The sequence below is a fragment of the Pleuronectes platessa genome, chromosome 6, assembly GCF_947347685.1.
Source record: "Pleuronectes platessa chromosome 6, fPlePla1.1, whole genome shotgun sequence".
NCBI classification, from domain to species: Eukaryota; Metazoa; Chordata; class Actinopteri; order Pleuronectiformes; family Pleuronectidae; genus Pleuronectes; species Pleuronectes platessa.
This window is the reverse complement of record NC_070631.1, coordinates 1,578,941-1,591,688: the sequence shown is the minus strand read 5'-3', so window position 1 is coordinate 1,591,688 and position 12,748 is coordinate 1,578,941. Positions and strand designations below refer to the sequence as shown.

General features: G+C 47.2%; 1 protein-coding gene across 2 annotated transcripts in view; it reads left to right on the top strand.

The window, feature by feature from the left end:
* The window catches only part of plxnb3 (plexin B3), a 38,473-nt gene extending 26,384 nt beyond the window's left edge, over positions 1-12,089 (top strand). For both annotated transcript variants that reach the window (XM_053425008.1, XM_053425007.1), the window contains 28 exons: positions 121-234; positions 1,397-1,487; positions 1,585-1,754; positions 1,862-2,013; positions 2,168-2,273; positions 2,430-2,566; positions 2,833-3,009; positions 3,092-3,257; positions 3,352-3,483; positions 3,707-3,811; positions 3,907-4,068; positions 4,160-4,311; positions 4,508-4,608; positions 4,837-5,054; positions 5,169-5,347; positions 5,820-5,886; positions 5,988-6,134; positions 6,289-6,369; positions 6,461-6,539; positions 6,668-6,771; positions 6,881-6,962; positions 7,713-7,879; positions 7,980-8,140; positions 8,217-8,364; positions 8,488-8,552; positions 8,715-8,790; positions 8,897-8,971; positions 9,064-12,089. In XM_053425008.1, coding sequence (XP_053280983.1) covers positions 121-234; positions 1,397-1,487; positions 1,585-1,754; positions 1,862-2,013; positions 2,168-2,273; positions 2,430-2,566; positions 2,833-3,009; positions 3,092-3,257; positions 3,352-3,483; positions 3,707-3,811; positions 3,907-4,068; positions 4,160-4,311; positions 4,508-4,608; positions 4,837-5,054; positions 5,169-5,347; positions 5,820-5,886; positions 5,988-6,134; positions 6,289-6,369; positions 6,461-6,539; positions 6,668-6,771; positions 6,881-6,962; positions 7,713-7,879; positions 7,980-8,140; positions 8,217-8,364; positions 8,488-8,552; positions 8,715-8,790; positions 8,897-8,971; positions 9,064-9,168 — 3,519 coding nt within the window. In that variant the 3' untranslated portion in view covers positions 9,169-12,089. The remainder of the gene's footprint in view (positions 1-120; positions 235-1,396; positions 1,488-1,584; positions 1,755-1,861; positions 2,014-2,167; positions 2,274-2,429; positions 2,567-2,832; positions 3,010-3,091; positions 3,258-3,351; positions 3,484-3,706; positions 3,812-3,906; positions 4,069-4,159; positions 4,312-4,507; positions 4,609-4,836; positions 5,055-5,168; positions 5,348-5,819; positions 5,887-5,987; positions 6,135-6,288; positions 6,370-6,460; positions 6,540-6,667; positions 6,772-6,880; positions 6,963-7,712; positions 7,880-7,979; positions 8,141-8,216; positions 8,365-8,487; positions 8,553-8,714; positions 8,791-8,896; positions 8,972-9,063) is intronic.
* Positions 12,090-12,748: the final 659 nt, after the last annotated feature.

Here is a 12,748-nt window from a genome sequence, read left to right as displayed (position 1 = left end):
ACCGGTTCTGAGCTTCAGATGCTGCAGCGCCTCCTTCTGGATTCAGTCTGGTGTGAGTCTTCAGACACGTGGTTGTGCGTCTGGTGAGCAGCAGCTGAACCCTTCACTGTGTCTCTGCAGGACAACACCCCCTATGTTTGTGTTGTGGAAATACACGATCTCAAGGTGAACCTGAATGCTGCTGTGGAGAGGACGCACAACAACACACTCACCTTCACCTGCAGCCCACACAAGGTAATACATAAACAAACACACACACACGCACACACACACACACACACACACACACACACACACACAAACACTTTCACCTGCAGCCCACACCAGGTAAGACACAAACAAACACACACACACACACACACACAGACACACACACACACACACACACACAAACACACACGCACACACACATAAACACTTTCACCTGCAGCCCACACCAGGTAACACCTGTCTCTCCCATCTGTCTCGCTCACTCTCTCTCTCACCTGTTGCTCCCACCTGTCTCTCCCACCTGTCTCTCCCACCTGTCTCCGACCTGTATCTCTCACTATCTCTCCCACCTGTCTCTCCCACCTGTCTCCGACCTGTATCTCTCACCTGTCTCTCCCACCTGTCTTTCTCACCTGTCTCTCCCACCTGTCTCTCCCACCTGTCTCCGACCTGTATCTCTCACCTGTCTCTCCCACCTGTCTTTCTCACCTGTCTCTCCCACCTGTCTCTCCCACCTGTATCTCTCACCTGTCTCTCCCCCCTGTCTCTCCCACCTGTCTCTCCCACCTGTCTCTCCCACATGTCTCTCTCACCTGTCTCTCCCACATGTCTCTCAACGGCCTGTCCACCTGTCTCTCTCACCTGTCTCTCTCACCTGTCTCTCCCACCTGTCTCTCCCACCTGTCTGTCCCACCTGTCTGTCCCACCTGTCTCTCCCACCTGTCACTCTCACCTGTCTCTCCCACCTGTCTCTCCGACCTGTCACTCTCACCTGTCTCTCCCACATGTCTCTCCGACGTGTCTGTCCCACCTGTCTGTCCCACCTGTCTCTCCCACCTGTCACTCTCACCTGTCTCTCCCACCTGTCTCTCCCACCTGTCTGTCCCACCTGTCTGTCCCACCTGTCTCTCCCACCTGTCACTCTCACCTGTCTCTCCCACCTGTCTCTCCCACCTGTCACTCTCACCTGTCTCTCCCACATGTCTCTCCGACGTGTATCTCTCACCTGTCTCTCTGACCTGTCTCTCTCACCTGTATCTCTCACCTGTCTCTCCCACATGTCTCTCCCACATGTCTCTCCGACGTGTATCTCTCGCCTGTCTCTCCCACCTGTCTCTCCCACCTGTCTCTCCCACCTGTCTGTCCCACCTGTCTCTCACCGGCCTGTCCACCTGTCTCTCTGTAGTTTCAGTATACAGTCAGTCAGCTCCAGTATTCTGCAGCTGTCTACCTGCGGAGAGGAGAAAGACGCATCGACGTCTCACCTGGTCTCCAACGTAAGAACCTCTTGAATGTTTGTGTGTTGGTGTGCATGTGTGTATGTGTGGGTTCGTGTGTGTGTGCGTGTTTCTAAAATGTGTGTCTATTCTTTAGTCCAGTTGTACGACTGCTCTGCCGGCCAATCGGATTGCTCGCAGTGTAGGGCGGTACCTGAGGAGTATGGTTGTGTCTGGTGTCCTGGAAGCCCCACCCCCAGCTGTGTTTACAACCAATCATGCAGCAGCATACCTGTAGACACCTGCCCACCTCCTCAGATCACACAGGTGAGTCTAACAACCACCATGTCTGTTGGCAGAGATCTGCTGCAATGGAAACTTTCAAATTGTCTGTCTGCTCACCTGTCTGTCTGCTCACCTGTCTGTCCGCCCAGGTGGTCCCTGTCTCTGGTCCTCTGGAGGGCGGAGTCTTGGTGACGATAACAGGTTCAAATCTGGGGATGAGTTATCAGGATGTGGTGGGCGGGGTCACAGTGGCAGGTGTTCAGTGCCTGCCCCAACCTAAAGGTTACGAGATCTCAACCAGGTGACACACGCACACACACACACACACACACACACACACACACGCACATGCACACGCACACGCACACGCACACGCACACACACACGCACACACCTCAAACAGAGACAAAGAATTTGAAAATGTGTATCACAGTGTGTGTTTGTGTGTGTTGTAGGGTTGTGTGTGATCTTCAGCCCAGTGGGAAGCCGAGGAAGGGGAGTGTTCTGGTTACAGTGGGAACCACCCCGCCTGGGAGATCGAAGCAGATCTTTACCTATCAGGTGAGAGTGATGTGTCCACATGGAGGAGCAGTGGTCCTCCTCCTCCTCCTCCTCCTCCTCCTCCTCCTCCTCCTCGTCGTTCAGTGAGCAAAGATCATCAACGATGGATTGACTGGACGATGGCTCTGATCCAGCTCCTTGTGTTCTTGTGTTCAGGACCCTCAGCTCCTGGATCTGGTTCCTGATAAAGGTCCAGTCTCTGGAGGAACCAGACTGACCATCAGAGGACAGCAGCTGCTGACTGGACAGAGGTCCGACCTCAGCGCCTTCCTGGGTCCACAGCCCTGCTACATGTGAGTACTAGAGGACAGGTTCTATGGGAATATGGTACTACATTACTAAGGTACTATTCGTACTAAGGGACTTTAGTATTACCTTATTTCTGGACTACAGGTACTACAGTACAAAGTTATTAGGGTTCTACCGTTGTACCCTTCCGGGGGTACACACTATTCAAGTACTTAGGGACTACGGATCAATGGGACTACCTTATTGTGCTGTGGTCCAATGGGTCAGGGGTCAGTGGGACTGACTTGTTGATGTTCTCTCTTCATCTCAGTGTCGGGGAAGTGAACGACACCCAGTTGATGTGTCAGACTGGTTCCAGTCCTCGTACTGGTGGAGTCACAGTTCGGGTTTTCTTTGGGAAAGCAGAGCGGACCGTTCCCAACGTGACCTTCCATTACCTTGACGACCCCGTCATCACTGATGCCAAACCTGCCGAGAGCTTCTACGCGTAAGAACTTCATCTCCAATGGCCAATAATAATCCATTGATTAACCTGATGCCTTAATAAGGTGCTGACTTCCTGTCCTCAGAGGGGGGCGTGTCATCATGGTAACAGGCAGGAACCTGGATGTGGTGCAGCAGCCAATCATATCCGTGTGGGTGGAGCCTCTGGAGGTCCAGAGGGTGAAGAGGAGGAAACGACTCGCTCTCCTCTCTGCCAAGCAGCAGCTGGTCTTCAACAGCTCCATGACAACGGTGACATGAAGCACCATCAGCCATGACGTTTGTTTGGATGATCTATAAAACTGAATTCAACATGTCTGTCCCTTTCCACCGGTCTTTCTCTCAGGTGTCAGAGCGCTGTTCAGTTCTGTCGTCCTCTCAGATGACCTGTCCCACCCCCACAGTGACCCCAGAGGTCAAAGTAAAAGGCGTGTGGTTTCAGCTGGACAACGTCAGAGTTCACTACGAGAGCATCAAGGTACCCGTCTGTCTTTCTGTCTGAGTCCCCGGGGGATATTGAGGGTCAAGGGGGGGTAATTGAGATATGTTAATATGACTGATGTCCCTTCACAATAAAGTAGAGTTATAGAACTCCATGTAGAATCCAGAGCTGCTTTGTTGAAGGTCAATGAGTTCATTTGATGAGTAACCTGTCTGTCTCTCTTCCTGTCTCTCTGCTCACCTACCTGTCTGTCTCTCAGGGTAAAAGCTTTACTTATTATCCAAACCCACAACTGTTCTCTCTGAACCGAGATGCTCCAGAAGCTCCGTATCGTTTCAAACCAGGAGGAGTGATCGCTGTGGAGGTAAATTGGAACAGGAGCAGAATGAGTGTCTCACACATCGGTTGGTTCAGGAACAGACAGAATGATTCAGTTCCTCGTGTCTGTCTGTCCCTCAGGGTCAGGACCTGACCAGAGCCATGTCCAGACAGGAAGTGACGGCTCGCCTCGGAGATCAGGAATGTGAGGTGAAAACTCTGGACAACACTCACCTGTACTGTGAACCTCCAGAGATCCAACCAGCGAGCGTGGACCAGAGCAACGAGCTGCCCAGCCTTAAGGTAACACACAGACACACCTGGACACAAACAACACAGTGTAGTTAAACACAATATATACAAATCTGTATGTCTTTCCCTCTCTCTCTCTCAGGTCTTCATGGGAAACCTGCAGGTCGACCTGGGATTGGTGCAGTACGACAGTGACTCTCTGCTGTCTCCCGTCCCATTGGCTGCTCAGATCGGTTTGGCTGCAGGAGCAGCTGTCATCATCCTGTCAGTGCTGGTCATCATACTGATGTACAGGTACGCACCCGTCTGTCTGCCTCCACCTGCAGACCTCCCCGCTTTCTGAGACACATCCTGTCTCCCAGTGACAGGATGTGATGTCATTACAGTCATGTGAGGTGGTCACTGGATTCCACTGCATCTCGTAATAGATTCTTTCACCTAAATCTTACAGTGAGATAATTGTTGGGTTTGATGACTTGTGTTTCTGCAGGAGGAAGAGCAAACAGGCTCTCAGAGATTATAAGAAGGTTTTGCTGCAGTTGGAAACTCTGGAGATCAACGTGGGAGATCAGTGTCGCAAAGAGTTCACTGGTAGGAAAACTCATGGTCTTGTCCCACTCGACAGCCAATCAGCAGCTGTAGATTTCTGTCAGTTACGTGAATTTCTCGTTCCTGAAAGTTGAGAATGAGGAGTTTTTGACCCTGGTAAGGTCAGCAAGACATAAACATGAGATCATGTCAGGAAAAATCTCAAAGAATCAATAAATAACTTTAAATCATTTTTATCCCTAACCCTGTCTTTTCCTCCTCTTCGTAAAGACCTGATGACGGAGATGATGGACTTGAGCAGTGACGTTGGAGGACCAGGACTCCCCCTGCTGGACTACAGGACATATGCAGAGAGAGTTTTCTTCCCCGGCCAACAGACGGCGCTGTTGAGTCGCCAGCTGGACCTGCCAGACTCCAGGAGACAGACTGTGGAACAGGGTCTCCAGCAGCTGAGCAACCTGCTCAACAACAGACTCTTCCTCACCCGGGTGAGTGATGGAGGTGGTTGCCTAGTGACAACTGGATTTGTGTGAGTGATGTCACTTCCTGTCTATGTCTTAGTTGAAACCTGTGAGTGATGTCACTTCCTGTCTGTGCCTCAGTTCATCCACACTCTGGAGGCTCAACAGAGTTTCTCTCAGAGAGACCGGGGTTACGTCGCAAGTCTTCTCACCATCGCTCTTCATGATAAACTGGAGTACTTCACCGAGGTCATGAAGAACCTGCTGCAGGACCTGGTGCTGCAGTACGTCGCCAAGAATCCCAAACTCATGCTGCGCCGGTACGTGAAACAAACACACCTTCAGCTCCAGAACTCCTGGACTTTCTTTAGACTCTTAAAGTCCCATCGCTGCTCTGTAACAGAAACTCAAGAATACTCAAGAAGTACTCCAGCTCCCCTTGGAGGAGCCCAAGGTGTACTGCACCATCCATAGCATGGCTGTGTGATCAGAATCAGAATCAGAAAGGATTTATTGCCAAGTAGGTTTACACCTACCTGGAATTTTCTTTGGTAAAAAAGGTGCATACATTGAACATAAAACATAAAAACACAATAAGTACTTCAAATAAGAAAGAAATAGCTATATATAAAACAAAAGATATAAAAAGTAAAAGTGATGTGGGCTACAGTCCTCATGTGGTCTCAGGGTTCAGGTTCTACTGTGGTCTCAGGATTCAGGTCCTGGGGGAGGGTTTGATTCTGTCCTTAGTCCCTGCTCACGTCTCTGTCTCTGTCTCTTTCTGTCTCTCAGGACAGAGACAGTTGTAGAGAAGATGTTGACCAACTGGATGTCGATCTGTCTCTACTCCTTCCTGAAGGTAAAGTATTGTCTGTCTTTTTACCTGTCTGTCTTTGCTGTGACCAGGCTGTGATTCTTCTCAGTCTGACCTGTCTGTCTGGTCACTTGTCTGTCTGTCAGGAGGTGGCGGGGGAGCCTCTGTACGTGCTCTACAGAGCTATAAAGTACCAGGTGGATAAAGGTCCGGTCGACGCTGTGACAGGAAAAGCCAAACGAACGCTGAACGACAGTCACCTGCTGAGAGAGGACATCGACTACTGCGCTATGGTAACCACTGCACCACACACCAGTCTGTAGTATTCATTCACACTGTGGAACGGTAGACATCCCAGAATAAACAACATAAGAAAACACGAGTTAACCTGTCTGTCTCTCTACCTGTCTGTCTGTACTTGTCTGTCTCTCTGTACCTGTCCGTCAGACTCTGACGGTTTTGGTGAAGAATGGCGTTGAGGTTCAGCCGTGTCCTGTTAAAGTTCTCGACATGGACACCATCACACAGGTAAGTACCTGTCTGTCTGATTAGCAGCTGCATGTCTCGCTGTCACATCTCTCCCTCTCACCTGTCTATCTGTTTGCCTGTCTGCCTGCAGGTGAAGGATAAGATCCTGGATCAGGTCTACAGAGGAGCTCCGTTTTCTCAGAGACCAGCAGCCGACAGTCTGGACTTGGGTACACTCACCTGTCTCACCTGTCTCACCCGTCTCACCCGTCTCACCTGTCTCACCTGTCTCACCTGTCTCATCTGTCTGCTTTGATTGACAGCTCATACTGACCCATGTCTCTATGTTCTATGACAGAGTGGCGTTCAGGTCAGGCGGGTCACCTGACCCTGTCAGATGATGATGTCACAGCGGTGGTTCAAGGTCGCTGGAAACGAATCAACACGCTGCAGCACTACAAGGTAAAACAAAAAGACAAACATGTCTTTACGTCCACCACCACTCTGTTCAGGTTCTTTTCTTCCACTTCTTCTTGTTCTCTGAGTTCTTCTTCACCTCTATGTTCCTCAGGTTCCAGACGGAGCGACAGTTGCTCTGATTCCTCGTTCTCAGAGTTCAGTTGGAATCAACCAGGTGTTCCAGACTGGAGAGAGTAAGAACACAACCCATCAACAGGGTGGAGCACACAGAACCCAAAGCCATGTAGAACATCCGGAGCTGAGAACCACAAGAGAGTCAACCATGTTCATGTTTGGAATATAAGGAGAAATATTTTATCAAAAACACAGAATGAATATGGAGACCATCTAGAACATTTACAAGATCGACACTACGCAGAACCTAGAACCAACACAAATGAACCATCTAGCACATGTAACACCAGCAACTGAAACAGAGAGGATCACCTAGAACATTTAAAATAAAGAAACAAAACACATGACATCCTTAACCAAGACAAAGACACCCTACACAAAGAGAACCATATATAAAACCATCTAGCACATGTAACACCAGCAACTGAAACAGAGAGGATCACCTAGAACATTTAAAATAAAGAAACAAAACACATGACATCCTTAACCAAGATAAAGACACCCAACACAAAGAGAACCATATATAAAACCATCTAGCACATCAAGAGCCCAGAACACAGACCAGACAATGTCGGGACCCTCAGGGGCCGTTAGAATGTTTATAATCTATTGAGGACAACAAATCTTAAGAGAACCATTCAGCACCAACTAGAGTCCTGAACAATAAAAGCAAAACCTTCAGAACATCTACAAAATAGGACAGCTCAACAAGGCAGAGAAATATGTACCAAACCAAAAGTAGCACAAAGAGAACCACTTAGAACCAACACCTGTCATCAGTGTGACTGACATCTCTGTGTGTCGCATAGAAACTCCGATGCTAGAGGGTGAGGAGGAGGAGGGTCTGCGTCTGTGGCACCTGGTGAAGAGCAGCGAAGATCCGGAAATCCCAAAACACAGAAAGAGCAGCATGAGGGAGAGAGAGCGCGCTAAAGCCATACCTGAGATTTACCTGACCAGACTGCTGTCCATGAAGGTAACACACACATGACCACACCTGAGATTCACCAGACCAGACTGCTGCTCATGAAGGTAACATGCGTTTACACATGAACTCTCTGTCTGTCTCACTGTAGGGGACACTGCAGAAGTTTGTGGACGATGTCTTTGTAGCAATTCTCAGTACAAAACGTCCTCCTCCGATCGCAGTCAGGTTTTTCTTTGACTTCCTGGACGACATGGCAGAGAAACATGGTATTGACGACCCAGAGACTGTCCACATCTGGAAGACAAACAGGTGAGACTCACCTGGTAACCTGACTCACCTGTCTCTTTGACCTGTGTATCTGACCTGTCTGTCTCTCTGTCTCCAGTCTCCCTCTCAGGTTCTGGGTGAACATCCTGAAGAACCCTCAGTTTGTTTTGGATGTTCAGGTGAGCGACAGCATCGACGCCATTCTGTCTGTCATCGCTCAGACCTTCATCGACTCCTGCACCACCTCCGAGCACAAAGTGGGACGGGTAGGACCTGTCTGTCTCTCCCTCTGTCTGTCTCTTTGCCTGTCTCTGTAGCATCAGCATAGTGTTCCCATATCTGTGTTTTCTTCGTGGTCGTGTGACCTTTTCGTTTTTTTGTCCGATCAGGATTCTCCTGTCAACAAGCTGCTGTATGCCAGAGAGATCCCCCGATACAAGCAGCTGGTGGAGAGGTGAGACTCACCAGAGAAACACACTCTCTACTGCACAGCTACCAGAGAAACACACTCACTGTTATACATGTACAATAGAAACCCACTCACACTGCTGTACCATAAAAACACCCATACATTGTAAATAAGGATGCTGTGCTAATGTGTGTGTGTGTTGTACAGGTATTACAGTGATATCCACAGTGCTGCGTCGGGATGTTATCAGGAGATGAATTCTACTCTGACTGAACTTTCAGGGGTCAGTGAACACAACACATCATGTTACTGGTGGATATGATTCACATGACCGTTAACACGTTGACATGTTCACATCATCACATGAACTCTCACTGTGTTTGTTACAGAGTTTTGCTTCAGAAATGAACAGTGTTGTGGCTCTTCATGAACTCTACAAGTACATCAACAAATACTATGACCAGGTAACACAGACACACACTCACACACACGCGCGATGGTATCTGATACTGTCAGTACCTTACTCTCTCTCTCTCTGTATCTGTCTGTCTCTCAGATCATCATGTCTCTGGAGGAGGACAGTTCAGGTCAGAAGATGCAGTTGGCTTATCGGCTGCAGCAGGTTGCTGCTCTGGTGGAGAACAAGGTCACTGACCTCTGAAGACCTCTGTTGACCTCTGAACACTGGAGACCTGTGAGGTCAAGGATGAAGATGAAGCTTTCTTCAGCAGCAAATCCCTGGACGCCTTTCAACATTGTGTCTTCCTGCTGTGTGTGCATGCGTCCTGTGTGTGAGTGTATGTGTGTGTGTGTATATGTGTAAACCAAACCAACCTGACTCACCAGTCTGTGAAAAAATGACAATCTTACCTACCAATCAGATCAGGGAACATATCTTCTGCTGCCTTGCACTACATTTCCCAGAGTTCCCTGCTGCGCTGTTCTGCTGCCTGCAAAAATTCAAAAAGCACAATCGTAATAGTTTGTATTGAATATTGATCTGCTGGATGTTTTTTATCTTCTTTAACCAGCTTCAGCACAACCTATGTAAGACGTTCATTGAATCAGGGATTTTTTAAATCAGTTTCAGTCTGACTCCATTTTCTGGTCAACAGCAGCTGAAGCTGATCTTTCATCTAAACCAGGTAAACTTGACCTTGAGGGTCACGGTGAACAAAGAGCAAAGAAAGATCGATAAAAAAGATCAACAAAATCACAATTCTGGGGGTTTATAGTGTGTGTGTGTGTGTGTGTGTGTGTGTGTGTGTGTGTGTGCATGTGCGTGTGTGTGTCACTAACTTATTGTGTGTACATACTGTAAGTCCTATTTATACCTATTTATCCTGTGTAGGCCGTCACTCTTGCAGCTAGATGGCACTGCATCCTGGTGCATCACAGGAAGAAATTTAAATTACATTTTTTAACTTTTATTGAACAAGGGAGGGAAACAAACTCCTTATCACTTGTAGAACTACAAGTCTAACACTGGATGTAGTGTATATAACAGCTAGCATAACATACAATGTAATAGAGAACAGCTAGCATAACATGCACTGTAATAGAGAACAGCTAGCATAACATGCACTGTAATAGAGAACAGCTAGCATAACATACACTGTAATAGAGAACAACTAGCATTACAGACACTAATACAGAAAAGATAGCCGAACCTACATTTATACAGGACAGCTAGCATAACACCACGCTGTAATACAGAACAGCTAGCATAGCACTGGGCGGCTGTGGCTCAAGGGTTAGGGCAGTCATCCTCTAACAAGAAGGTCAACAGCTCGATCCCAGTCTTCCCCATGCCGAAGTGCCCTTGGCCAAGATACTGAACCCCAAGTTGTCCCTTCTCATAGAGAATTGATGCACTGTATGAACGTGTGTGTGACTGTAAAACTGTACTGTGAAGAGCTTTGAGTGTCATCAAGACGAGAAAAAATTTATAAATACCGACCATTTACCACTAAACTGTGTAACAGAACAGCTAGCATGACATGCCCTGTAAATAGAACAGCTAGCATAACATGCCCTGTGTTACAGAACAGCTAGCATAACATGCCCTGTAAATAGGACAGCTAGCATAACATGCCCTGTGTTACAGAACAGCTAGCATAACATGCCCTGTAATACAGAACAGCTAGCATAACATGCCCTGTACTACAGAACAGCTAGCATAACATGCCCTGTACTACAGAACAGCTAGCATAACATGCCCTGTACTACAGAACAGCTAGCATAACATGCCCTGTAAATAGAACAGCTAGCATAACATGCCCCGTATTACAGAACAGCTAGCATAACATGACCTGTAAATAGAACAGCTAGCATAACATGCCCTGTATTACAGAACAGCTAGCATAACATGCCCTGTAAATAGAACAGCTAGCATAACATGCCCTGTATTACAGAACAGCTAGCATAGCACTGCACTCTATTATAGAACAGATAACAGGTGTTTACAAAGATGGCTCCTATGTACTATCAGATATGCTAGCTATTTGAAAGACGCATATTATAGAAGCAGGTATCTAAAAAAACGTGGGTTCAAATGCTTCTGTGGTATTGGTTTGCGTAGCAGCCTCATGCCGCTGCTGTTGTTAGCTAGCTACCAACCTCTATCGTTGTTTTAGTTTGTTTAACCTATTTATAGAAGCATGTTATATTTTTAACTCTGATCTCAATCAGCTGAAGTTTCACTGACTGAATCAACATCATCAGCAGCAATAATAAAACAGAGAAACCCAGCGGGGTCTCCATGGCAGCAGTTAGCCGGCCCTGTGTTTCCTCTGTGTGGATTCAGTCACTGTGGACGTCATGGTTTTATTTAGTCTTCTTCCGTCAGCTGTAAAGTGAAGCTGAACTCTTCCTGGACTCTGTGTGTTTGAGTGCCACTGAACTGAGGCTGAACCCACCGGGCAATAACTCACAGTGTTGTGTTTGTGCTGCTGGACTGAAGCACAAACCTCAAACAGCTTGTTTTATACGAGATGTGAAGTTTTAAATGTCTTCTGAACCATCTTCTCTGCGTTTCTTCTTCTGATTATTGCCGTTTATCTTTCCTCTGTGTTTTTGCCTTGCGTGTTTTTTGAGCCTGTGTTTGACCCGTAGTTGTAGTTCTCTGATCAGATTAGACATCTGCATGCGTGTAACGATGATGACGAGTTATGATGCTACTTTTTTTCTAAATGACGACAAAAGGCAGAGCTTTAACTCTGCTGTGTCGCCATGATTCTCGATGGGGGTGAAGGTTTGACCTTTGACCTTCTGATCTCTGTACAGTTTTCTAATCTGGATGTGATGAAACAGGTCCTCTGCTCTGATTGGTCGAGCTGTTTGTTGCGGAGATGTTTTTTCTACAAGGGAATAAAAGGTTTAAGGTGTTTGTATAAAATGAGCCAGGATCAGTTGTGATGAAGCACAGACTGTTTTTCTATTGACTGTGTACAGTTTGATAACAGTGTGTAAATATAAATACATGAGGAGGATGATCAGTGAGTCTACAATGGAATGCGTTTTTATTGTGAAGAAGCAACACAATTTGTATCATGTAAAAATAAAGTTATAATTTTAACAGTTCTATTGTCTTTGTTTCATCGTCTTACTGAAACCTGAGGTATTAAGGTCCTGCCCCTACATGTGTTCAACCAATCATGGATCAGGCTCAGCTGTCAATCATGACGTCTCAGCCCATTTTTATATCATCAAATAATAAAAACCAAACTTATCAGAAACATGGACAATTGATTGAACAAACATCAGTGTGATAAATACAACCTGAAATGACAGAAACCATCTTTGAAAAAACATTTATTTAACATCTTAGATCTTTTAGTTTGGTCCATGTCCCATCTGCTAACATGGAGGAGGCTGGTTTATGACCTATGCTGCAGCCAGACACCAGGGGGCGATCGAGATTATTTGACTTCACTTGCGGGAGCTGTCATGTCGTCTTTATTTTCAGTCTATGAACCAGAAGGAAGACCCCCCTCTACTCACACACACACACACACACACACACTTACACACCTCTTCTCACCACACACACACACCACAGGCACACACACACACACTTATCCATACACACCCACACATCTCTTCTCACCACACGCACACACCACAGGCACATAAACACACACCACACACCACAAACAAGACACACTTCTCCATACACACCCACACATCTCTTCTCACCACACACACACACGTCCCAGTTTTGGTCCAGTAGCAGCGTGGCG